The 25,456-nt window shown below is 43.1% G+C and overlaps 1 protein-coding gene across 7 annotated transcripts in view; it reads left to right on the forward strand.

The window, feature by feature from the left end:
- Positions 1 to 25,456, forward strand: part of LOC131977441 (ephrin type-B receptor 3-like) — a 65,621-nt gene that overhangs the window by 19,183 nt on the left and 20,982 nt on the right. For all 7 annotated transcript variants that reach the window (XM_059340737.1, XM_059340739.1, XM_059340740.1 and 4 more), the window contains exons 2-4: positions 14,636 to 14,700; positions 20,087 to 20,759; positions 25,173 to 25,328. In XM_059340737.1, coding sequence (XP_059196720.1) covers positions 14,636 to 14,700; positions 20,087 to 20,759; positions 25,173 to 25,328 — 894 coding nt within the window. The remainder of the gene's footprint in view (positions 1 to 14,635; positions 14,701 to 20,086; positions 20,760 to 25,172; positions 25,329 to 25,456) is intronic.

The following is a 25,456-nucleotide window of genomic DNA, read 5'->3' on the forward strand; positions in this document are numbered from 1 at the left end:
ACAAAATAAATAAATAAACAGTAATCGATCCGCAGCTGTTTGTCATCATAGACCATTAACCGTTGTTCACAGATTGGAGAAAGACAGTTGTATCCACTTATATCATGCAAGAGAGCAGTTCTGCTGCCAAGGTTTGGTTGGGTGGGAACTTTAACTGCTGCACTCCGAATCGATGAGGTGGTTTCGAAAAAAAGGTGGAGAAGAATGGGCGTGGTAGCCATATGTGTGAAGGAGAGACTCGGTCATAAAGGTAGATACAAAAGAGAAAGAGAAAAGAGAGGAAGGATGAAAGGATTAGTGAGGGAAAGAGAAAGGACAAACAACCTGCCCTGTTTACCTTGCCCAGTGTTTTATACACAGCATCTGTCGTGCGGGTGCATCTGTGTCATTGTTCCTTTTCCTGTTTGTATTTGCAATGTCGCACGCCACATTAGTATTTTAATGTTTTTACATAAAGTGCCACTCCCCAACTTCTTTGTCTGTGAGGTTACAGAGAAAAGAGATATCTGCGCTTTTATCTGATCATTGTGGGCACGGATTTGTGCGGCTTCAACTGAAAGGGTGTGTGAGTGTGTCAGTCACACAGGCCCGCAGAGCCCTGACCTGGCGGGCTGCATTCCTGACTTTAACTACCCTAACCTCTCTTTTGTTCTCTGTGTCTTTGACCTGACTGGCTAATGACTGGGCAAGCAGGTAAAGTGTAACAAGCTCTCTGTCTTCTTAACAAGCTGCTGTGAGAAGCCTCAGTCTGCCCGCAGGGTTTGCTCGTCACCTGGTCCTCCTTATCCTTTCTTTTGAAAAGTGAAGACGGGGGAGTGGGGGCGCGATGATGTGTATGTGTGACGGTGGTGGGGTAGAGTATAATTACTCATCTGCTAAAATTCCCCATCTGCCGTTTTTTTCTCCTGCTCCTTTTTTTCCCACCCTCGCCTTTTTTTCTTCCTCACAGGTAAATGAGGGCATACCTGGGAAATTAACATGACTGGCGGTGATAATTGACTTGATAATTACCCTGCAACATCTTCATAAATCATAAGTGGTTGCTCAGTGAGCCAAAAGATGGCTTTTAGTACATCTAGCTGGAGTCCACGCTAATAGGGTAGTCCCCGGCTCCTATTTTGGTTCTGTTTTTTTGTTTATCTTTTCTGAGCGAAGTTTCCGAGGAGAAGCAGAAAAGCAACAAGCAAACCCTCAAAGACTTTTGGTCTCTACCACCGCAGTATTTTTTAAACTGTTTTAAAGTAATTGGAAGCCACTGGCATGCGGAAAATGCGGACCGCATTGGGGCTTTGCCCCTCGCTGCAGACGCACAGGCAGCTGTTCCGGGTGTAACAGGAAGTAGCCATCTTTAATTAGATTCAGCACGATCATTACATGCTGCACTGGAAGTGCATTGTAAGGTGATCTGATATGTTGGCAGATGACTGTATTAGGAGAGACTGTATTAAGAGAAACAATGGTGGAGGGAGAGAGAGGGTGAGAGAGGCAGGGGGAGAGGGAGAGGGCATGTGTTTGTGAGGGAGACTCAGTGGCTATTGAAACAGAATGGCAAAGCTGGGTGCTAAGCCCTTTTCTTGTGGTGCTCAGCCATTCAAAAAGCCACGGCTTTTATTCAATGCCCGGTTCCAGCTCTTTCTAGGCTACACCCCCAGTGAACAAACAGGATTTGTGTGTGTGTGTGTCTGAGTCTTAATAACATGTCTCATTTTCTATTTGTACGTGTGTTGCTGTTATTATTGTTAAAATAATGTATTATGCATAATGTGTGTGCATTAGCATTATGTAAGTGTACAGTATGGGTTTGTGTTCCCATGTGATTGAGTTGTATTTGTTGAGTCAGCCATTGCTGACACACAGAATTGCTTGAAACCTGCTATTAGAGCTGTGAGGTAACTGTTCACACACAATCCCACTGCACAGGCAGCACAACAGCCCACCTCCTATTGAACAAAAGCGTGTGTGAGTTTGTTCATGTTTACGCTTCCAGTGCCTCCGAGACACTCATAATCACCAGTTTCCACCCAAACAAGCAAAATTTACTTGTCCATTCACACAGGTGAGTGTGTGAGTGCACACACACACACACACACACACACACACACACACACACACACACACACACACCATTCTCGGCACCAGTGAAATGTTTCCATTGAAATTCACACATTACTCCCCAAGGACAAGTTGCTGCTGTCACATTTTCATATGTTTGGTCTGAGAATCTGCACTGTTATCTTCTGCACAGTCTGTTGCCAGAGCTATATAGCTGTTATGAATGGTTGCCCTGGTTGGCACGGGGGCCGGGGAGGAGAGGAGGGGAGAGGAGAGGAGAGGAGAGGAGAGGAGAGGAGAGGAGAGGAGAGGAGAGGAGAGGAGATAGCTCCCATGGCTGCACTAACGCAATGAGCAAAAACAGTTCCCATAAGGCTGCATGTTAAACACAGACACTTCAGGCAGACACACAAACATACACAGGACATTGTAGACGTCTCCACACACACACACACACACACACACACACACACATTCACACGCAGGCACAGTCTCTCAAGGCCGCTGCATGTCAGCATGCCAAAAACACAGTGGCAATGAAAGAAGCACAGGGGCTGTGGGGAATACAAGAGAGCGTGTAGCAGCTCTCCATCCTCTCCTCTCCCTCCTTTTCTCTCCTCTGTGCCTCCCCCCTCCCACCCTTTGTTACCTTACTGCCCCCCCTCCTTTCATTCCCATCTCTTTCTCTGCTCTGCTCCCTCCCTCTCTCTTTGAATATCTCTTCTTTTCTTTCTCCTTTGCACTCCCATCTCCCCCTTCTCTCCCCCTGTTTTTTCCATGACTTCTAGTCTTCCCCATCTTCTCTCTTTCTGCTTTTGCTGAAATCTATGGAGACTCACAAGCAACGCTGGTAAATGCACTGAATTACTTTTTTTAATCACAAGCAGCCACACCCAAGGCTGGGAATCTCTCTCCGTCTCTTTTTTTCTCTCTCTCCACTCGCCTTTCCCTTGATTATCGCAACGAATAAACACATATTCAATAGTTATTTCCTTTGTGTTGTGGCTGTGTTACACTGGGAAGTAATGCATTGTAAATGCAGGAGACTATTGGCACACATCCTATTGTTTTCACATGCTTCATTCCTCATTCATTGCTTTTTGTATCTGCCGTGGACGTTCCAACATTTTAACCCTTTAACCCTTTTCACCCACTTTTTTCTCGTAAATCTGCAACTTTTTTTGCCCAGATTTGCCTCTTTAAATCTCCTAAATCTGCAACTTTTTTTCTTCTAGATTTGCCACTTTAAGCGAGTAAATTCGCAACTTTTTTCTCGAAATATTACCTGAAGTTACAAAATACAGTTCTACGCCCGGGTTAATAATAATAAAGGGTTAATTCTGCTGCTCCACAGTGACTTCACAATCACTGAGCAAATAGAGGTTCATTCTCCCCCTCAAGGATATTTCATCAGTCTATTAATGGACATGTGCTGACCTTGGTGATCAAACCTGTGAGTTACAGCGTGGCCACTCTCCCAAGAAGTCTTTGCTCTCACAAAAGGACACAGAATCTGTAGAGATGTGACAAGGATGGGGTCGATGAAGGTGAGGGGGACTGTTGGCTGCCAAAACCCCAGTTGGCAGACTTGACATGCTAAATGTGACTTTGATGGGGTTAGCGAGTCCTGACACTCACCTGTCACAATGTTAGCCTGCACCACTAATACCCAAAATCCCTTAGAGAGGCAGAGGCGCCAGGTGAATTTCTGCTCACAGACAGACACAAGCTCAGACTAAAGACAGAAAAGAGAGAAAGATGCATAGATAGTCAAAGCATTGATGTCTGCCTCTATTTAACTTAATTAGATTTTTTGAGGATTCTAACATTTAAATGACACTGTTGAGTAAGAATGGAGCTTATTTCTAGACTAATTAAATCATCTATCTTTCCCTCTTCTCGTTTGACCTTTGAGGCACTCCATATTTATTAACATCTGCACCACCTCGCATGATTCTTATCAGGGTTGCGAGCTACGCCGATCCGTTTGTTCATTAGCCGTATCCACTGAGGAGTCATCAGAGCAGTCCGCAGGTTTGGGCCAGACAAAAGCAGCAAATCAAAGAATATCGGCACCGCTTTATCTCATTGAGTAAATTACTCCGCCGCCCCCCTTTTATGTCTCTCTCTTTGTAGATGAACATTTAATGAGGCAGTTGTTGAACATCAGTAACAAGCTTTAAGTAAAAGCCAAAGTACATGCAATATGAGATGGATAGATAAAGAGACATGTATCTGTTTTAGAAGATGTGAAAGAATCTGCTGGCTGGGTTGTTGCTCAGCTCTGGTTGCATTAAAGAAAGGGATATCTTAGGAGTTTTCTTTTATGACTGGAATAAGAAAAGTTAAATAACAGGGAATTATTCTTTTTCTTTAACTTTTTGTTGCATTAAATTGCCTGAAAATCTACTTCAGTGCTCTGGAGCAAGGCTTTGAGCCCCCACACACAGTTAAAGGTATTGCCTGAGTAAAAGTGCTGCTTTTACAAGATGCGCGGTTAAAAGCCAGGTAATGGCGGAGCTGATGTTCCGAGGTGTGTTGCCTGCTTGTTATCTTGGTATGTGTCAAAGAAGTCTTTTTATAGAAGTCTGAAATGTGCACCTACTTGTGTTCATGTGTATGCGTGTGATGTTTTTGTCTGCCTTTCATCTGCGTGGCAGAGCAGTAAATCAATCAGAGCTTGCTGAGGTTGCAGTTACACTATATTGTACTTTAAATATGGATTGTATTCCAGGTATTGCTGCTAACCCCCAGGGATTGTGAGGTGTAACAGAATTAAATCAACAGCTGTAGTGACACACACGCACACTCTTATCACACGAACACGCACACAAGTAGACAGCCAAATTACTCTGTCTCGCTTCCTTTCTCACTCTGACTAATACAAACGCGCACGCACGTGCACACACCTGAAAATCTTGACTGGGAGACTTGCATTTCCATATGCAGATCCTTGAGGCGAAAAGGAACCTGCTCCTCGCTTGCTTGTTTGCATTTTTCAGTCGCAGTTGGCTGAGTCATTCACCAGGAAATCAGATCATGGCATCTCGCGTCTCACGCAGAGGCACACACACTGCACAAGTCACCCAATGCTTGGATTCAACCATTTAATTCATGACTAGAGTGTTATACTTAAACAGTGTTTACTGTCAGCATTCGATGTTGAATTTTATTGGAGGAGGGAAAAAATTTGACTGAATTATGAAATGTTGTAAAACACAGGCAGTGTGGAGACTTTCCAGGAAGGGTTGTGAATGAAAAATTGCTTAATTCATGGTAACAGCTGAGGCAATAGTTTCCATGTTAGGTGATGTAAACATCCCGTGTCCCTACAGAAATCTGGTTTTGTGCCCATTTCCTGATGGTGGTTAAACACAGGCAGACCTGATGCCCTTAACGTAATCATTTGCAAATGAGAAACATGCCTTTCCAAAGAGAAATGTGAGTGGTAAATGTGACATCAAACCTTATAAAATCATTAATGCAATGAGGCAATTCTTTGTTAATTATTACTCAGGTCTGATTCATTTTAAGAGTTGTTTCAACCTGTGTTAGTTTCTAGTGAAAATATCCCCGTTTACTGAAAATGTGGGAGTTATATTTCCATTTCGCATGATGTCAGCATCAAATATGTGGCCCCATGCTTGCTTTTCCAGTGAGAGGTGAGTTAAAGCACTGGCAGCCCTAATTAGGTTTCATATGACAATGCCAAACAGCTCAGTGTTGTAAACCAGCAGGGTCTGGATGACTCCTTCAGAGGAATATTTCGCTAGGGAATGAAACCCAGTAAACTTCACGTCACGCAGGGAGGCACGGCTGTAAAAAAAACAAAACAAAAAAAACAAAGGTGGTTAGACAAAGGCCCAGAACTCTGTTATTAAGTCACCATAGTCTGCATCAGCAGTTCTGTGGAAGCAGCAGCACACACGTGAAGATTGGCGTTGCTTAAAAGAACAGGAAGAGACACAAAGATAAATGTGGAATGTTATGGACGGTGAACAAAAGCTTTCACATTCCGCTCTGAGAGCAAAATGTTAAGTGCAGCTCTCACAGTATGGGAAATGAAGCGGTAACTGAGAGGTTGCAGGTTCAAAGCTAGCTCAAGTATTCAGCTGAGACACCATGTCAGTCAGCTGGAAGTTAAACTGCATGTCCAGGGCAATGTGCTGCGCTGCTTTAACACAGGTACTTTCATTTTAAAGCAAACAACGACAAAATTTTTTGCTGATTAGATCGAAGTCCACTAACAGAGCAAAGATGGCACTTCCGATAAAATGCAGACACACACTATCGAGGACTCCCATTGAACCGTCCCAGAATTGGATTTTTGAAGGTAATCTAAAGTGCTTGTGTCAGAGAGCAAGTAGCCAATAAAACAAGTGCTAATGGCTCACCCCCAACCAAGAATGTGTGCATGTGCGTGTATATGTGTTATGTTGTCACTACTGTTGATGAAGGGCCTGCGACTTATTCAATAGCAACCAAACACAGAGCCATTCAATGAACCCATGGGACAATGCAGACAGCTGTGAATGCGGGTCTCAGGCAGGGTGAGGGGTCAGGTGGTTAACTAGGAAGTTGGGGAATTGAAGGGAGAGAATGTGCACATTCACACACACAAAAAGGAGTTAGGGGGGAAGTTTGCTTCACTTGGCTTCATCTTTTAGCATTTTCATGTAGGAAATAGTTTATTCGGTATAATTCCTACACAAAACATCTGTGGATTATCTTTAGTTACCAGGTCATGATTTCTGGAAATCAACCAAATACCAATCTAGACTGATATTCAATTATATAGCACTATAGGTAAGAAGGAAAATAAAGTTTTGATTTTGGTGTGACTGTCCCTTTAAATTAAGTTAGAAATTAATTCCTGTGTAATGACTTTCACTGAGTGAAACAGTGAAATAAGTTTTAATTCTTCAGTGACTAATCCTAAGAGGTACGAGAGTTAAAGTGATAGTGACAAGACAGTAAACAAAGCAGAAGCTCCAGTTTCATTCAACCACTTACACTGATACATCTATGACTCAAACAGGCACACGTCTCATACTCCTCACGGCAAGACTCCAGCTTTTAAGGACCCGACATGCACACATACATGTATGCATACACTCATTCAAACACACATATGCTGACGCACATGTCGTCAAACACGAACAAGGAGGCACACCTGGTTTTGTAGACAGCTGCCCTAAGGGCTACCTGTTCGTCAGATCCCCTGTGCTTTGTAATTAGGAGAGTTAGTGAGAGAAGGGGATAGGGAGGGGTGGAGAGAGAGAGATGAGAGAAAGAAAAAAAAGGAGGGGGTAAAGACAAAGAGGCCCAGTCCATCGGCAGTACAGGAACTAGACTAGACTTCATGAGCCCTTGAAAATGGCAATACACTCCTTGGTTGGGGCACACCCACACTTACACACACGCTCACACGTTATTTGTAATTTTCAAAAAGCAGCTGCACCAGCTCGCAATGTCCTGCTCGCTGCGATCAAAGCCCTTTCTTCCCCATTTCGACTGCTCTGCTCTGCTCCCTCAAAGCCTCTGACAGAAAAGAACATCGTGTTTGTTTTTGTTTATTTATCACAAGTCCCAGAGTCATCGGGTAAGAGCTGCTGTTCTGAAATTGCCTTTGCAGACACGATGGGCCGAGCAGACGGCAGACAAAAAAAATGGCAAGCTGGTTCAACCCAAATAGTATTCAGCCCCAAGGTATCTTTTGACGAGGGGAAAATAATTGAGGGCCAGGGGCCCGGCGACAAATGCAAAGGGCAAAGACTCGTTCATTAGACTTCCCCCATGAGGAGAGATGATACAAGAGTTAGTGAGTGAGAGGCGAAAGAGAAAAAATAAGAGTCGAGCAGAGAGAGAGAGAGAGAGAGAGACAGAAAGGTGGAAAAGGAGCTTATTTCCTCTGCATCGATGGCGTAACCTTGTTAACGCACACACACACACACACACACACACACACACACACACACAAACCTCTTGTGTGACAGCCATTGTGGGATGACTGACAGTGAGTGGTAGCAGGGTGAAGTGTGTGTGTGTGTGTGTGTGTGTGTGTGTGTGTGTGTGTGTGTGTGTGTGTGTGTGTGTGCTGGGGGGGATTTTGTCATGGGAGGCAAGTCCGTTCAGGAATTCCACAGAGGAATCACCTCCTTGGCCTGTCCATGTCGCAGCAACCAATTACCGTGACTGCGAGTGTGTACGTGTGCATGTGTGTGTGTGTGTGTGTGTGTGTGCATATGTGTGTGCTGAAGGGGAGGTCTCGCCATAAAATGGAGGGGACTTCTCCTAATCATCGCACTCTGGCCCCGCACAAAGGCAAAAAGGCTGCTTGGACAATTTGAATTTGAATAGCATCTCTCCTCCTGCTCTCTTTTTTTTTCTGACGCTCTTCCTCTTTCTCTGCCTCCGCTTCATATAACAAAAGCGGAGCCAACAAAGATAGCACAGAAAACAATCAGGCTAATAGCGCTAATATGTTGAGCGTGGGGTCCTCGCTCTCAATGTTGACACATTTCACTGTTTCTGTGGCTAAACAGAGGCTCAAGTGTTTGGCAACCAGGCGGCATAGTATTTTAATGGAGTGGCTACCCCATGCCAGGTTGCCATGTGCTTGGTCTGTTTGACTGTAGGAGAATACAACAAAAGCAACTCGGAGAAGAGGTGGGGAGCAGATAATTAACTAGCAGAGAAGCCTGAAGGGAAGGATTTAGGGGAAGGAGTCATTAGGGGGGGTTGAAGGTTTTTTTCTTCTTTTTTTGGGGCTAAAAACTAAATCCTGCTGTCATCAGATTTCATTAATACAATAGATGATGCTGGCATGAGAAGAAGCCATTTTGTTTTGTGGTTAAAGCAGGAATCCAAGCATACAGGAAGTTATTTAAAGTATTAAATGTAACATTTTCACATTGAAATATCTAAAAATAACTCAATTATGTTCTATATTTTGTTGAATCAAGTATTTACATTGTTTTGAAATGTTTCCAACAATGTTCAATCAGAGAAATCTGTAATTTTAATCAAGAACTGTGTCGGTTGCTTGACAATGACGTCAGTAGTGGTTGTCAGCCTGAAGCTGTCATAAATGTATTTTTATCCAGTTTTAAGCCACATTTTTAGGAAACACTTTATAGATCTTGGGGTTTTAACTATATGTTTTAATCGGATTGAGGATTTGAATCATTGGACGTCTGGATCTTAAGTTCTTAAGTAATCAGAGAAACAAGCTAATCAAGCCTTAGCAGCAGCTCAGCTGGGCTCCACCACCGGCGTGCCGAACAGCATCTGAGAAATGCAGATTTTTAAAGTTAAACTGCTTCATTCAGTATTTTAATTACCGGGTCCATTTGTTTTGGAGACATCTGCAGATGATTCTGCTCCCAGTAAAAACCTCCTGAACATCTGGATCTTTAGTTAGCAAGGAAACAGGCTAAGCAAACATTAGCAGCAGCTCGGCTTCAAACAACAGCATCGAGTGAACGACTTTTAAGGTGAGACAGCTTTATTTAGTACTTCCACCGGTTTTAATCACCGGGTCCGTTTGTTTGGCTTCAGGGAGTCCAAGGTTATAATAGTTTTAGATTTTTCATTAGCTTTAGTTTTAATTTCGTTGTCAACTTTTGTTTTCAAATTCAGTTAGTTTTAATGAGTTTTTAGAGTGAGTTTGCTAGTTTTCAATAGTTTTTTAGTTTTTGGAAAATGCTTAGTTTTAGTTAAGTTTGTATTCGTTTTAGTGTTTGTTTTATTTTTTTTTGTAATTAAGTTTATTTGTTGGGTTGGGGTGGTCGGTAGCGTAGTGGGTTACGCAGGCGCCCCATGTGTAGAGGCTACAGTCCTCGCTGCAGCTGGCCCCGGTTCGAGTCCCGCACCGGACGGCCCTTTACTGCATGTCATTCCCCTCTCTCTGCCCCCTGTTTCCTGTCTCTCTTCAACTATCCTGTCCATTAAAGGCATGAAAAAGCCCAAAAAAATACATAAAAAAAAAAAAAAAAAAAAGTTTATTTGTTGGGTGCGAGATTCAATAAGGTCACAATAAATGTTGCGTTTATTCCTTTTGTCTTATCCATCTCAGCCCCATAAAACCATGTATGAAAAAATCTGACAAAGACCAAAACTAAGGACATTTTCACAAAATTTTAGTTAGTTTTAGTTAGTTTTGTAACCACAAAATACAGTTTCAGTTAGTTATCGTTTTTTTTTAAAACTCTTGTTTTTATCCTTATTTCAGTTAACGAAAATGTTTTTTCAATTCTAGTTTTCTTTATATCGTTAGTTTTCGTTAACTATAATAACCACGAGGGAGACCTTTGTGGATAAATGTCTCCCGGGAAAATCTCCTGAACAATGAACGCTGAAGAAATTTGACAACAATGATGGCATTGCTTCGTCTTTTGTTACTATTTCGATTGAAAGACCCCTAGTGGCAGAAAAGTACAATTTGCACATCTAAGTCAGCTTTGCTTTAGCATTTCAGACATAGCTCAGTAACGCTTCTATTTTCAAGGTTGTCAAGACATATCCTTTAGCTCTCTAAGTGTTTGGTTCAGTTACCTTTCACTTGTCATCTGACAGGGTCACGCCAACAAAGACGAGCACGCTAAAAAGCTCAAAGTGCGCGGTGAGATCCAAGCTGAAATAGCTCACCTGTCTGCTCCCTGCGACCCGGGGACTCAGCCCTGTGAAACAACTATGCATTCCTCTCTCAATAATAGCCTTTCTTCCCCTTTCCTCTTTCAGTCTTTTTTCCTTCTTTCTTTTAAGAAGTCTGCTTGTTTGAACAAAGAAATATTTTAAGAGGCTTGTAACTGTGGGTGCTGTGTGTTTGTGTGTGTGTGTGTGCGTGTGAGTGAATGTGTAGATGCGGCCATAGGGACGAATGCTTCAGTGCCCTCCCCTGTTATTAGGCCTGCCCTGTCATTACGGGATTAGAGTGTAGGGGTTGGCTTTGCGTGCGTGCCTGTGTGTGTGTGTGTACGTGCATGCATGTATTTGCCTGCATATGATCTCTCCAAGCCTGTTTGTATTTCTGCAATTTTTCTCACACAATCAGAGTTCGCAGAGAAAACAGAACGCTGCCATTTTCCCCCCATGTTTGTTATGCTAATCCCAGGTGCATTTGACCTCGATCATAAATAACACTTTACTAAAGCAATCCTCAGGTTACTCAAACAGTGCCTCTCTAATTGAATAGTCTTCGTAAGCGGTAGGAGGTTGAAAAACATCCCCCCGTACACCGCACGTCACATCCATCACAGCACAGCGTGAAAACACAAGCGCAGATATAGAGATCGGCAAGAAAAGGAGGAGGGAAGAGAAAGAGGAGGGAAAGACAAATGAAAAGAGGCCAAATCTATCACTTCCGAGTTGAGGGAAGAAAGAGAAAGTAGTTGGGGAAAGTGAGCGATAAATAGGGGGATAGATGAAGAGAAAGAGATGCATAAAGTGAGAGGATGGGGAATTAGATCCACCGTTTCACAGGGATGATGAGGAAGAGATTGGAAATAAATGAGAAAAAAGTGAGAGTGCGTGCAAAGAAGATGGATTAAACAGCCTTGTGCATTTGTGATCCAGTGCTACCTCCCACAACTACATCCATCACTCTCACTGTGTGTGTGTGTGTGTGTGTGTGTGTTTTACGACAGTAAATTTGCATGTTCGTTTGCCTGATTTACTCTGTTTGCATTCTCCAACCTTTCCTTTCCTTACTTTACACTTCCAGGATATGAAAGGGTGAAATGAAACGTATGGAGCCAAAAGGCATATGAGAGCACAGTCTGTTTATGTACATGGGAGGATCTTATAGCAACACAATGGCTGTTTCTCCCTCAACTCGTCCTTCTGGTTTTCTTCCTGCCTATTTTTCTTTTTTTCTCTCACGACCGGGCCCATTAGGCAAGCCGCCAGCATGGTCTTAGAAGCTTTCAGAGGTTGTTTGCTTAAAAAAAATACCTTTCTCTCTTTAATCTGTCTTACTCTGCCTCTCTCTCATCCTTTATCATCCATACAGCACTGGTTTGTCGGTTTGGCACAAACGGTTACTTTGTGCGTGGGCATATAGCACTTTATTTTCTGTTTTTTTTTGTTTCTTCTTTTGTGTGTGTGTTTTCTGTGACTGTGCAGGTGTGTGAAGTTGCTGCACGGTCATGAATATTGCAGTGCGCTTCTAACGCCTGATGTGTTATTCACACACACATAAACGTGGTGTGCAGAGACAAACAAGCCACCCACATGCACACACTGACAGTGAGGGAGCGGCTGGGTTAGGTCGGGGTCATTCAGTGCTTTTGCTCTGGCCCATTGACTCCAGATTGGTGCTCCACTTTGGGCACAATACAGAGCTTTGCACCAAATACACACACATAGACACACATCCATGCACAGACCCAGTAAGGTTAAACAATGCAGATTCATCGAGAAGGGAAGCTGCTGCACATGCACTCCCGAATGATCCACTGTCTAAACCACTGAGTCAGACGGCACATCTGCGCGTGTGTGTTTTGCATATCTCTCTTTCTGCTCTCGTTCTTTCTCTCTCATCTCTGTCTCTCCCCTCTTTGACTCTGTCATTGTGTTCCACCGTGTTGTCATTTTCAGCAAGGTCAGCTCTAATGACAAGCCGACACACCATACACACGGCCCAGTCATAATAATAAACACCAGGCGGCGGAGGTGTATAATTTCCACCACACCGGCTAGGTAACTACCTGCGTAGCTGTCGGTAACAGGTCCCAAATCACACACTGTCATGGTATGAGTCAGGGGAAGTCCCGCAGCTAATATGCGCTGACACAGTTTCTGAGATGAAAACACTAGTAGGCCCTTATTTGCTCAAGAGACAAATGTGGCTCATTGCATCTGGTTACAAAGAGAGCTCTCGGCAAAAGCAGACTGAATTTGTGATTTGTTTGAAAGCATTACCACCATCAGCACAGAGCGGTAAAGCAGACTGACAGGCTAGAAAGGGAAGGGATGTTTGAGACAAAGGTCGCAAGCTGGATTCGACCCTGCGCTGCTGCGAGTACATGATATTCACTTCAGCTCCCAGAGCCACTCCCAGAGAGACAGTTCTCGCTGCCTGAACTGGCTCACAGTGAAGCTTCCAGACCATTTCGCCTGAGGGCAACAAGCCAAAGCTACATTTGAAATCTGATTGTATGTGGGGTTTTTTGTTTTTTTGCACGGAGAAATATTTCCCTTTGGCAGGAACTCTCTTGGAAGTCGTGTTTTCTAGCAAGTGTAATAGGCGCATACACATGTCAGAGACACTGTCACTCACAGACTGAGGGGGTGGAATTCAATGGGAATTCCCAGCTGTAGGGGCATGTCGTCCCCACAGAGCTAGACATGATTCACAAGGGGTCTCTGAGTTCGAGGGTATTTGCGTTTGTCACCACTGGTGCTCCTGAATGCAGCAGTGGTGGCAGCAGGTATTTGGAGAAGGGGGGTGGTGAAATCCTGGGGTTTACTCTTTTATTGTGCTCCCAAGTCCCGTTTCCTGTCAGCTTATGGGGAGAAACAATCAAAGAAAGAGAGAGACCTCAGAGATGAGTAGCAAAAAGGGCTGAGAAACTTCTTCAGGTTCAAGCCCTGCAGCCGAGCCAGGGGAAATGGAACATCCCGCACTTCCTTACATGACCACAGACAATCAAGCTCATTTTCTGGCAGTGCCGTTTCATCATCTTTTACTATCTTGTAGAACAGCACAGCGGTTGAGATAATAACGGTAGGCTGCATACTGCGCCTTGATCGCCAGGTAGTAAAAGACTCAACATTTATAGTGTTCCTTCCCTGCTTTGCACAAAGGCGCCGTCTTTGCCAGTAGAAACAACAGGGTGGAAAAAGTTTTTTTTTTTTTTAGGAGAGATCCCTTTCCACCATTTTGCGTGTATTGTGTACATGGTGTGTACAGACATAAAAGTAAGGTAAACCTGAAGTGTGTATGTGTTCAAGTATTGACAGAAAGTGAATCCAATTGAAGTGTATTGACCTCTGTTCCGCTCAAGAGCCCCTCTTTTGTGATGCCTAACTTTATAACCCCCCTCTTCAGTCAAGCCTTCTGTTGGGTTATATATCTTGTGAGTTTTACAACCTGTTACTTGCTGTATGTGTGTGGGTGTTATTATCAAGTGTGTGTGTGTTGGAGGCAGTGCCCTGTGGGAAGCGGAACTGTTCCTCAGCGAGACTCACTGTTGTTTCCTTTCCCCCTGTGTAAAAGCAAACGTCTAATTGAGACTAATTAGCCAGACACGGAGCGGCAGTAAAATGTCACACAATACCCCGTAGATCACCCACCTCGATCTCCGCAGCACTGTCTCTTGGTCTTCCTGTCACATACAGGCGTACACTACCTCTTTGTCTAATTGAATCTAATATCGCTCTCAGCACGCACTTTCTGTCATTCAGTTATTCACCCGGTTATCTGAGAACAACTTTAGTCAAAGCCTCTTATCGCCTTCCGCGGTTCATTTTACAAGTTTTATGACATTGTTGTAAAACTATTGAAAGTTCTATTGATCTTCTCCGTCGCCCTGTTCCTCTTTGTCTGACCTGGTTGTTTTCTTTCTGCTTCCGTTCACAGAGACGCTGATGGACACGAAGTGGGCCACGACAGAATTAGCCTGGACTGCACACCCTGAGACCGGGGTGAGTTCACCGTACTGTGTGTGTGTGTGTGTGTGTGTGTGTGTGTGTGTGTGTGTTCATTTAGATTAAGAGTGATTTATTAATGTACTAGTATTCATTTATTTAATTGAATGAATGGTGTGAGTAAACCACTATCTTTCCAACCAGCTAAATTATCTGTATCTGAATGCATCTCAAAGAAAAGCTGAAAGTGGGTGGAGCCTGACCAAGAGTTATTATTTTAAGCATGAAATTGATATGGATTGATCACAAGTTGCTATATTTACTATTTCAGCCGATATCCAAAATAAAAAATAAAAATATTTCGAGAAAAAAGTTGCAAATTTACTAGATTAAAGTGGCAAATCTACAAGAAAAAAAGTCGCAGATTTAAGAGATTTAAAGTGGCAAATCTGCATGGAAAAAAGTCACAGATTTACGAGAAAAAAGTGGGGGGGAAAAGCAACTTTTTTCTCGCAGATTCACCACTTTAAATCTCATAAATCTGCACATTTTTTCTCATAGATTTGCCACTTTAATCTCGCAAACTTATTCCTCAAAATATTATTCCCCTTCCCAATTTGCAATTTGGAATTTGCAAGTATTTCAATGAGTGCCCTATTAAGGGTTAAACATTCCTGCACACCTTCTTCTGCAAATCACTCAACAGATTATGTTTTAGGATTCAACAGGATTTGCTTTTTAGTGAGCAGAAAAAGATACACTGCAATCCAATTTCACCGACCCGCCCAGTCACAGATGTTCCCTTCCCCTTCCTCCACTGCACTAAAAACATGTGAAAACGACCACTTTCCTCATGAGCTAACCCTTTAAACTCTAAAATATCTCTTGCCGTTGACCCATTGCACGCCCTGGCATCCAAATCTACCCCACACAAAGTGCCAGTGACAGCCCCATCTTGCTTTCCCATGTGGCCCTCACAATGGCTTAAAGAGGAGCAGAAAGAGTCTTGACCCCTCCTCGGCTATACTTCAAAGACCCCCAGCGCTCCTCCCCTTGCCTTTGTGTGGCCCTCTGACTTGGCCCTTGTGTTTTGAGAGGTGGGCCCCCATTTTTTATATTTTGTTTTCACCCCAACACACTTGCAGGGACATTCCACCCCAGCTGTTGGAAGTCGCCCACCCTCCTTTTTTCTGCCCTTCCTTTACTTCCAAGTAACTAAGCACTAATGAAGCCAAACACACTAGCCACCTCGACTGCAACAATCAGTAGGACAAACCCCCTCACAGCCTTTAGTGCCCTCCTTCCTCTTCGTCCTCCCATCTTCCTTTGCCTCCCTCTGCCCCCCCCTCCTCCTCCTCGATGAGGTACAATGCAGCAGCGATGCTCCCTCTGCTCCCATGCAGAATGGCATCGCAGCTAAAAAACGCCTCCCCGTTTCTTTTACAAGCAAACCCACAACAGATGCTCCTTTTCAATAGTTATACATACAGTGGAGAGCCTTTCTGCACTCCAGATTTCCCACATTACCAACAGAAAGACTGGAGATGAGTCTCTCCCCCCTGCCTTTTTTTTTGTTTTGTAGCAGAATGTGCCACAGACGGTGGTTGTCCCTGAGTTATCTTTTCACTCTGTTTTCCCTCCTCTTATTTTTCTCTTACACAAAGAAATCTACGCTCCCTGTTGCCTTGTTTCTGTCTTATGCACAATGTATTGCGCGTGTGTTTATTTGTATGCCTTTGAGGTGTTGCGACGGGAGCGTCGCAGCCTATTTTTGTTCGGGGTGAAGAGTGTTTAAGTGGAGCCGATACAGTGGCTGAGAGGACAAACAAAACAACATACTGAGCGAGCTGCAAGGGAGGGGGGAGAGCAGTGAGACTGAGATTAAGTAAAATCCACAGAAATGTCCATGCAGAGAGAGAGAGACAGCATATAAGAGAGAAAAAATCAATTTCTAAGAAAAAAATCCCACTCGAAAACAGTCTACACACACTCTCCCAGGGATGCTGTCCAGCCAAGTCTGAGTCACAGCATCTCTGTGTTTTTCACAGTGTTGCACAACACATACAGATAAAGCATCGGACTTAAAGCTAGACTGAGAAAACATAAACTGTGTCTATTTGTGACAGTGATCCAGAGACAGACATACAAGTGCTACTATTAATGCTACCACTCATGCTTGGTGTAAAGGATAGGTGTGAAAGCCATTTGTGAATGTTTGCCTGGAGGAGGGCATTCAATTATTGATGTATATGCCTTCACATACCACAATATGTGTGTGCCTGTGTGTACATGTATTCATTCATATTCTTTCGACTCTCTGTCTGCACTTTGGTATGTGGGTTTCTCTGTCTCATTGTCTGTCTGTGTTGCCTGTAGCATCTGTGCATCATGAGTGCATGTAGACACTTATCTAGACCTGCACTCCTGTTGTGCCTTGGATTTCCAATTTATACGCCGTCTCCTTGTGTTGTGCGTGTGTTTGTCCACACACCATATCATTTATCTTACAAAACAGATGGGTCATAAAAGGGGAATTCCACTTTATAGCAAGGCTTTCCCTTTAGACCTGGAATGACATCCACAACCATGCACGGAAAACAATACACCAAGTTTGTTAGCTTGTGGAGATAATAACTATTGTTAGAGTTTAAATGTGTGCTTCACAGACCCCCCAACATGCTAAAACATGTTATGAACAAGCTAAAGTGTCCTTAAAATTAACCTCAAAGAGCTTATTCAGACTAACAACAAACAGAAAAATAAAAGCCCTTAAAACCTTGTTGTGGCTACAGCATTTCAGCTAATGACTAAAGCTAATAATACTAGTTTATGTCAGTTGTCATCAAGGTTGCTAACAGTTAATGTTCACCTTGAATTCATCTAAGGTTGAAGGATATAAAAAAGTTGTTAAAGGACAGTTCACCCTGCTAATTATCAGTCCAGATTGTTTTGGTGTTTGTTGCTGAGTGTTGGAGATATCAGCTGTACAGTTGCCTGCCTTCTCTCAAAAATGATGGTATTATATGGCATTTATGGTGTTCAGTGTTCCAGAAAATTCATTTTAAAAACTCAAAAGCAATGTCTCTCTCCAGAAATCATGACCTGGTTACTCAAGATTATCCACAAACAAACTTTTGAGCAGTTTCATGAAAATATCATGTGGAACCAAGTGCATGTTTTTCTTTTTTTGATGCTCTGATCACCACAAGTGAAGTTCCATATAGTTCCATTGCATTTGAGCGAAAGCAGGCATTTATACAGATGATATCTCCAACACTGAGTGACTCACACCAAAATGATCTAGCAAATAAATACAGGAAAGGAAACAATATGTTCTTTTGATTTTGGGGTGAACGGGTCCTTAAAACGCTTTCAATCTGATTCTCCTTTCACTTTATTCATATCCTTAATTTGTTCCAAATAGTCTTAGCCCTGCCATAATATTGCAAAACATATTTTTCCAACGGGCCTTTGGAGGGTGATAAGTGCGTCATAGAAGCATTGTTCATTGTCATCTGAAAGTAAAATTTTAAGGCTTCGATTGGAAAGGACAAAGAGAAAATGGAGTGGTTCACAAATCTTGCATAATGATTCATCTTGTTGGAAATCGATGCTAAGAAACTTGACCCTTTTTCACATGACCTACTTAATTCATTCAGGCTTGGTAAGCAGGCGCTCAGAGTGTTTGGCCACTTGTGCGTGTCTCGGGGGGACGACCTCTCTCTAAACACACACATAACACTAACAGACACACACCTACATAGTTTCAGACAAACAGAGAGCGAGTACACACTCGGGCAGACAGACTCACACAACCTCATTTAAACAAACACGCACAGCCCCATACACACAGACACACACAAACACTTGGCTGTATCGCTCTTGTGCAGTGGGTGATTTATTACACTGAACTAAATACCCATTGACACTTCATGCTTTTAGCCATCCCATTGACCTGGCCGGTGATTATCGATTCCCTCTGGTCGCTTCCTTCTTCGCTCTCGCTCTCGCCGGGCCATCGTTTTAATGCCACAGTCGAGCTACGCCCATTCTCCCTCTCTCCCGCTTGGCCTCCGGGGTCTTGGATGAATAGCCTTGTCTCCACCACATCCATATCACAGCCTCAATTAAGATGCTCAGAGCCTTAGATGGCAACAACTGGCTCTGGAGAACAAATTGGTGCCTTAATGCCAGAGTTTCCAGACAGTCAAATGTTCCGAGGCAAACTTTTGTTCTGAGAGAGCACCTAAAGACATTTAATTTAGTATAGGTGTGTCTTAGCATTTAAGACTTGAGTTTTCAAGTCACGTATGAGGGCAGGGGAGCTGAGTGATGTGAAAGACCATCCTGTAATCAGAAGGTCACAGGTTCAATCTCATGGATTTAGGTTGCAAGTCCAGGGACAGTCATGTAAAGTAGTACAGACTTTTAGCTGAAAATGCACTCAAGATTGTAATTCTTTGTCCGGTTTGATTTTGCTTAAGTTAATCTTCCTTGATATTGTGTGTATTGTCTTTTAAATGCCTTAATGCATTGCAATGCCTCATGCAAAACACTTCTTTGAAAGGTGCTTTGCATATTAACTTACCAGGCCTGGGCTAAGCTAAAAAAAAAAAAAAATGCACTCTGTTTGTCGGATAGGAAAGGGGAGCAGATCCCTCAGCACACACTCACAAAGATATATTATACACACAGGAATCGCTATTTGAAGTAAAATGATTTAATCGTGGTGTCCTCATTCCAGATTGAAAAATGCATTAGATTACAGTGTCTAACAGCTTTTACAGTCTAGTTTGCTTGCGCTCATTTAATGAAGCTGGTAATCAAAGTTTAGAAAATTTAATCCCATTTTATCCTGAGTAATTCTCCCCCTGGGTACTGTAGTAACATTGAAAGATGTAGAGGAGTGTAAAAACCGAAAATCATGAAGGTTAACCGGCGTCTTCATTAGAGGACGTTGCGATCATTGCTCTGTAATTGAAGCGTAATTGGTTGTGAAGCAATGTGGCTGCTACTTCCAAACAGATATGAGGTAAACATGCTGTGGTGGCTCTGTGGTGAGGAGGTGACAGGTTGCTGTAATTGAGATGAATTTGCAGTCTTCGTCCCTGGCTTTTCGCTACACTAACCAGAGATGAAAAGCATAGCATGGCAAAGGGAAGGGGATGTAATTGAAAATGCCCAAAAAGCAGGAAAAAGATGCTTCTTTCTCTCTAGGTCCTAACCTCTGCCCTGTTTCTTTCATTCTTTATTCATCATGCAACATGAGTGAATGTGGCTCGTAAAGTTTAAATGCAAGGTGAACAGAGAAAGGTGAATGTAGATCCCTGAATTTAGACAAAATGTCTTAGTATTTATCAAAATGTCTGACTATTTGTGAAAGATATCCAAACTCATTTACAGACTCTAACCTGCATATGTTTTCCTTGTAATCTCTTTTCAGTGGGAAGAAGTGAGTGGATATGATGATGCCATGAACCCCATCAGGACATACCAAGTCTGCAATGTACGTGAGCTCAACCAGAATAACTGGCTACGCAGTGACTTCATTCCACGAAAGGATGTGCTGCGTGTATATGTGGAGATGAAGTTCACAGTGCGCGATTGCAACAGCATTCCCAACATCCCCGGTTCCTGCAAAGAGACCTTCAACCTCTTCTACTATGAATCTGACTCAGACTCAGCCACAGCCACCAGCCCTTTCTGGATGGAGAACCCATATGTGAAGGTGGACACCATTGCTCCAGATGAGAGCTTTTCCATGCTTGAGTCTGGGCGGGTAAACACAAAAGTCCGAAGTTTCGGGCCACTGTCCAAAGCCGGGTTTTACTTGGCCTTCCAGGACCTCGGTGCCTGCATGTCACTCATCTCAGTGAGGGTCTTTTACAAGAAGTGCTCCACCACTATCGCCAACTTTGCCGTCTTCCCGGAGACAGCAACTGGGGCTGAGGCAACCTCTTTGGTCATTGCGCCAGGAACTTGTGTCCCCAATGCCGTGGAGGTGTCCGTGCCATTGAAGCTTTATTGCAACGGAGATGGCGAGTGGATGGTTCCTGTAGGAGCCTGCACCTGCTCGGCTGGCTTTGAACCAGCCATGAAGGATACCCAATGTCAAGGTGAGTGTTTTCAGTCTGCCCAGCGTTTTATTACTCACTGTTTGTCATAGCGGATTAATCTAGAAAGAGACATACATCACCTGGGTACACAAGCTTCAAGTCCTGTGTTAGTAGCTTCACTGACCCAGAACAAGTCAATGAATCTTTATAAACCTTATGAACAGTGTGCTTTTTTGACCTCCACTGCGCAAGTGTCTTAAACCTGCATTATTTCAAATTGCCAGCAGGGGGCGACTCTACTGGTTGAAAAAAAGAAGTCTGATTGTATGTATAGAAGTCTGAATGAAAATTATCCGAATTCTCCCTTGATTTATTAATTCAGTAAAAAAATTTTTTAGCTGATAACAAAGCGTCATTCCGTCTCCCATTCTGTTCTGCTCTGGTTCCAAAAAACCTAGATGGTGAAAGCCAAAATTCCAAGCTCAACCAAAATGTTCCAATTCATGAAATTAACATCAGGCCCTTTAAGCAGTTTCTTAACCTCATTAAAAAATGGTTACTGAGGTAAGTGTAAGTAGGATTATTTTACATGGGCACTTTCTCATTGGCCTTATGTTAGCTGCTGAAGTGCCTCATAGCAAGTCAATGAATCTGAAAATATACAGACTAGTATGCTTTTTTGCAGCTTATTCCACAGTCTTATCCTCCTCGAAGATGGTGGTGGGGCTGGTGGGATTTCCCTTTGGCGATCAATAATGTATCGCATTATTAATGCTGAAAAAAGTTACATTTGCATTTTAGGCACAGTAGTATGTGATGGTTCTATGCAGGATGAATTACAATGAGTGAGTAGGAAGGGGTCAAAGTCTTGCTGAAGGACACTTCATCTGGACAAATGGCTGTTGTGGACACACACTGATTGTTGGAGAGATTGAACCAGTAGTGTTTTGGCTACAGGTTACAGCCTCTATCACTAGATTGTCCAGCTGCCACATTATTATGAGCCATTTATTTGCCTTGTATTGTTTGACACATTAATCCAATGACTACAAGGTGGAATAATACACACTAGATGACACTGTCAGCAGGCGGCTGTTTGCTCCTCTGACCTCGGTTTTGCCTGGCAGCTGGTTGCTAAATAAATGGAAATGCAGGGGAGGCTGTCTGTTTCTGAGAGGCCCTATGATGGTTTCAGGTCTGATGGAAAACATGACAGGTTCACAGAGGTCGAGAGCAAGGTGAATTTAAACAGCAAGGTCTCGGCTGAAATGGAGTGCGGGTGACAGCATGGATGAACATGAGGGATAAATGGAAAATGTGTGTGTGTTGAGGTGTATGGGGCGTAAAATTAGGCTCAGGGTGCGTAGGTCAAATGGAGACAGCCGAATGAGAGAGAGAAAGGGAAGCTGCAAGGTTATTGATCAGCGGGATTTAATGCAAGGTGTCTGAGCATGTACAGTCTGTGTGTGTGTGTGGTTTGCCTGCCGGGGATCAGAGGGCTCATTCTTCTCCTTACAGCAGAGAGAGACGAGGCTGAGAAGACCTTTAAGTTCAATACTGGTGTTTAGCCAGAGAGGAGGTGGATTCCTTGCACTGGCAGACCCTAATATGCGTGCTCACCTTTAGAAGGAGAGTGTGTATGTGTGAGAGGGAATAGTAAATCTAAAGCATAGTGTATGTGGTTAAAAACTCATTTGTTTGCTCCTGGCAGCTCAAGGTTAAAGCCCCGGCGACTAGGTCCTGATAAAATGTACTCTAATCAAGCTTCAGTGGAAACCACAAGGGATAAATCTCCCTCTCTTCTTCTTTTCTCACTTCACCTCTCCTCAGGTCCGCTCTCCATACTCATTTCTCATCATCCTTTTGCCGTGACTCTTCCTTTTTTCTGCTTTTTCTGTCCTCATTCCAAAAAATGCAGCAACATCTCCTCCAGCTCCACCACAGTTGCTCTCACTTTCTCAGCACCAGTCTTTATTTCTGCTTCTCCCATTCCTTCTTAATCTGAAGGCCGTTGCTCTCATTAATACGCCACCACAGTTACAGTAAGGGTGTCTGCATTAATATTAATCGATGAGCCTTCTTTTTTTTGTTGCTTTCCACTCGTTTGCTGCACATTTTTCACCCCTATATTCTTTACTTTTTTCTTCATGCTCCACACTTTCCAATTTCGGCATACATTCTAATCAGTTCCTTAAGCTCTATGTTCTGCATGAACATAGAGCTTAGGATAAGACACAGGGGAGTGGGGAAGAGGAGGGAAAAAAGCGCCTGCAGGATTAGCATTTTCTATGCCTCCACCTCTTCCACCTCTCCCTCCCTTTCTCTCCAGCCCCTTGTCTCTCTTTCTTCCTCATTCTTTAGCAGTTCCTCTAAGGGGAACATAGATGAAAGAAAGAGGATGACCCCTTTACTCACTGGAAGTGATTGATCAGCACTTTTAGCCCTTCCCTGGAAAAAAAGCTTCTTTTTAATAGGAATGCTCCATCAACATCTTTCGTTAGGCCAACATGTTAAAAAACTAACACTCTCGTCCCCTAGGACTTGAGAAATTGCTTGTAGTTTACTTTGTGTTGAGTGAACTGAGGTGAACTTGCATGGGTCATGACACCAAATCGAAGAAGTTGTTCTCCCACCTGGTAAAACTTGAGGTCGTTCCTTATCTGTTTATAAAGCAGTACTTCCTGTTAGCCAGCGGTGTGGATGGCTCTGATTAATGGTGGAAGAACAAATACACTCAGTGCTAATGTACACGGTGCAGTCAACTGGTGGTTTTGTGCTAATATTGAACTTAAAAAAAAAAACAGAAAACCAGCAGGAGCAGGAAGTGGTCCGCTGTGGATTTGACCTCCCATCTTTTCAACAGCGAGTGAAAAACAAATGCAGGAGCTATGGCAATGATTATCATTCAGAGGGACAAACACAGCAGTGTGCCCTTGACATTGACGAGCTAACGCGCTAGTGGGTCAGCTAATCAACTGGCCCCTGTAAACTTTGCCTGTCTTACCTGCGCTCGTCTTTTTTTATTAAGCACTGCGGCAAACTCATTCATCTTTTAACGAGACAGTTTATCAAAGATATGGAGTCTGCCAAAGTGTTCTGGATCACAGTGCCGCTGTCAGTGTTTCCCTACACGTCTGCAACTTATCACCTGAGTTATAAACTTCCAAACAGCAGCTATAAATGGAGATAGGGCATTTACAAAGGCCAGCAGTGTTTTCATCCCATTAACTAGGCTTCATCAAGAACTAGTTTAGGTAAAACTCTGTTAAAAGTAGTTTTATGAGGGTCTGCGAAGGGAGTGAAGATTGTAGATGAAAGCCACATAACACTGAGTGCATTGAAGTGATTTGAGGCTAGGATGGTGTGTGTGTATGTTTGGGTGTGCACAGATCCATGTTTGTGTACACCTCAGCATGTGTGCCTCTCTGATTCTCTGTGTGAATGTTTATATGTATTTCATAAAGTACCAAACTCAGATGAAAGCACCAGAGTTTTGGCTCTGAGGGTCGTGTATGTAATTTGGGTTGACAGTCTCATCGTGTGAGCATGGGTTTATGCAAACAGCTACATGCTGCTCAAAAACCCCCTCTCCTTCCCCGCTACAGTTTGCTGAAAAATGCACTCACCATATCCACCCCATGTGGGGATGAAAACAAATCATGTGCATGTGCACGCATGTACATAAACAAACACATGCTAAACACATCAAATAAGCTGTTTTAAACATTTTTCACCAGTGAGCGGGAACAGTGTTATAATAAATTATCCTTTATAGTTAATCCTCCTGTTGTGTTTGTTTTATGTGAAATAATTATGTATTCCCAGTCCAAAATGACCAATTGAAGCTAATTATAACACTATAATATGGCATATATTATCACTGAATGTTGTGTTATGTATTTTTATCAATTTATTTCCTTGTGAACATTACACGTTTTGAACTTCTATTTGCTATTCACAGGCTGTAGGCCTCACTGACCTTTTGTACTTAGCCAGAACTGAACAATGTGATTTTATTAGTGAAGAAAGGACATAGTCAAAATTATATTACAAAATGATTGTCTGAACACACTGAAAGTAAAATTTAGCATTCCTATATCAGAATGGGGGCGTCCTGTGACCCAGACAAATGTAATAAAAATGTAGCAACATTAATTGTTATACTGTATTAATTTGATTTGGATTTGAATGTCTTTTACTTTGGCTAATATTCCAAAAATCCATCTCGAAAACATTTAAGCCTGCAGTACATGATTGTTGACACACACACACACCATGAACATGCACATTCACTGGCACATATACCACACATATACACATAGTCATCTGCATGTGCACACGCATAACACCTGCATTGGTAATAATGAGACAATAACCACTGCTGAATTGGGAATTCTTGCCATCTTGCATACAAAATCCACGCTAATACTTATTCACACTGATTTTCCCCATTTTCCTCTCGTTCTCCATCAGCTTGCAGCCCTGGCACCTTCAAGTCCGCCCAGGGAGGCAGCTTCTGCACACCATGTCCAGCCAACAGCCGTGCCAGCTCAGGAGCATCCAGCGTTTGCTCCTGTCGGAATGGCTACTACCGCGCAGACGCCGATACCGCCGACTCCCCCTGTACCAGTAAGTACAGATTATTTTCTATTGACTGAGTTGCTTACTGATAATGTTATTGCAATCCTTTTGACAAACCAGACAGACATAGATTTACAACTCTCAAATGTATTGGTAGCCATAAAACAGAATTTGTG

Source organism: Centropristis striata, chromosome 9 (genome assembly GCF_030273125.1).
Source record: "Centropristis striata isolate RG_2023a ecotype Rhode Island chromosome 9, C.striata_1.0, whole genome shotgun sequence".
Lineage (NCBI taxonomy): Eukaryota > Metazoa > Chordata > Actinopteri > Perciformes > Serranidae > Centropristis > Centropristis striata.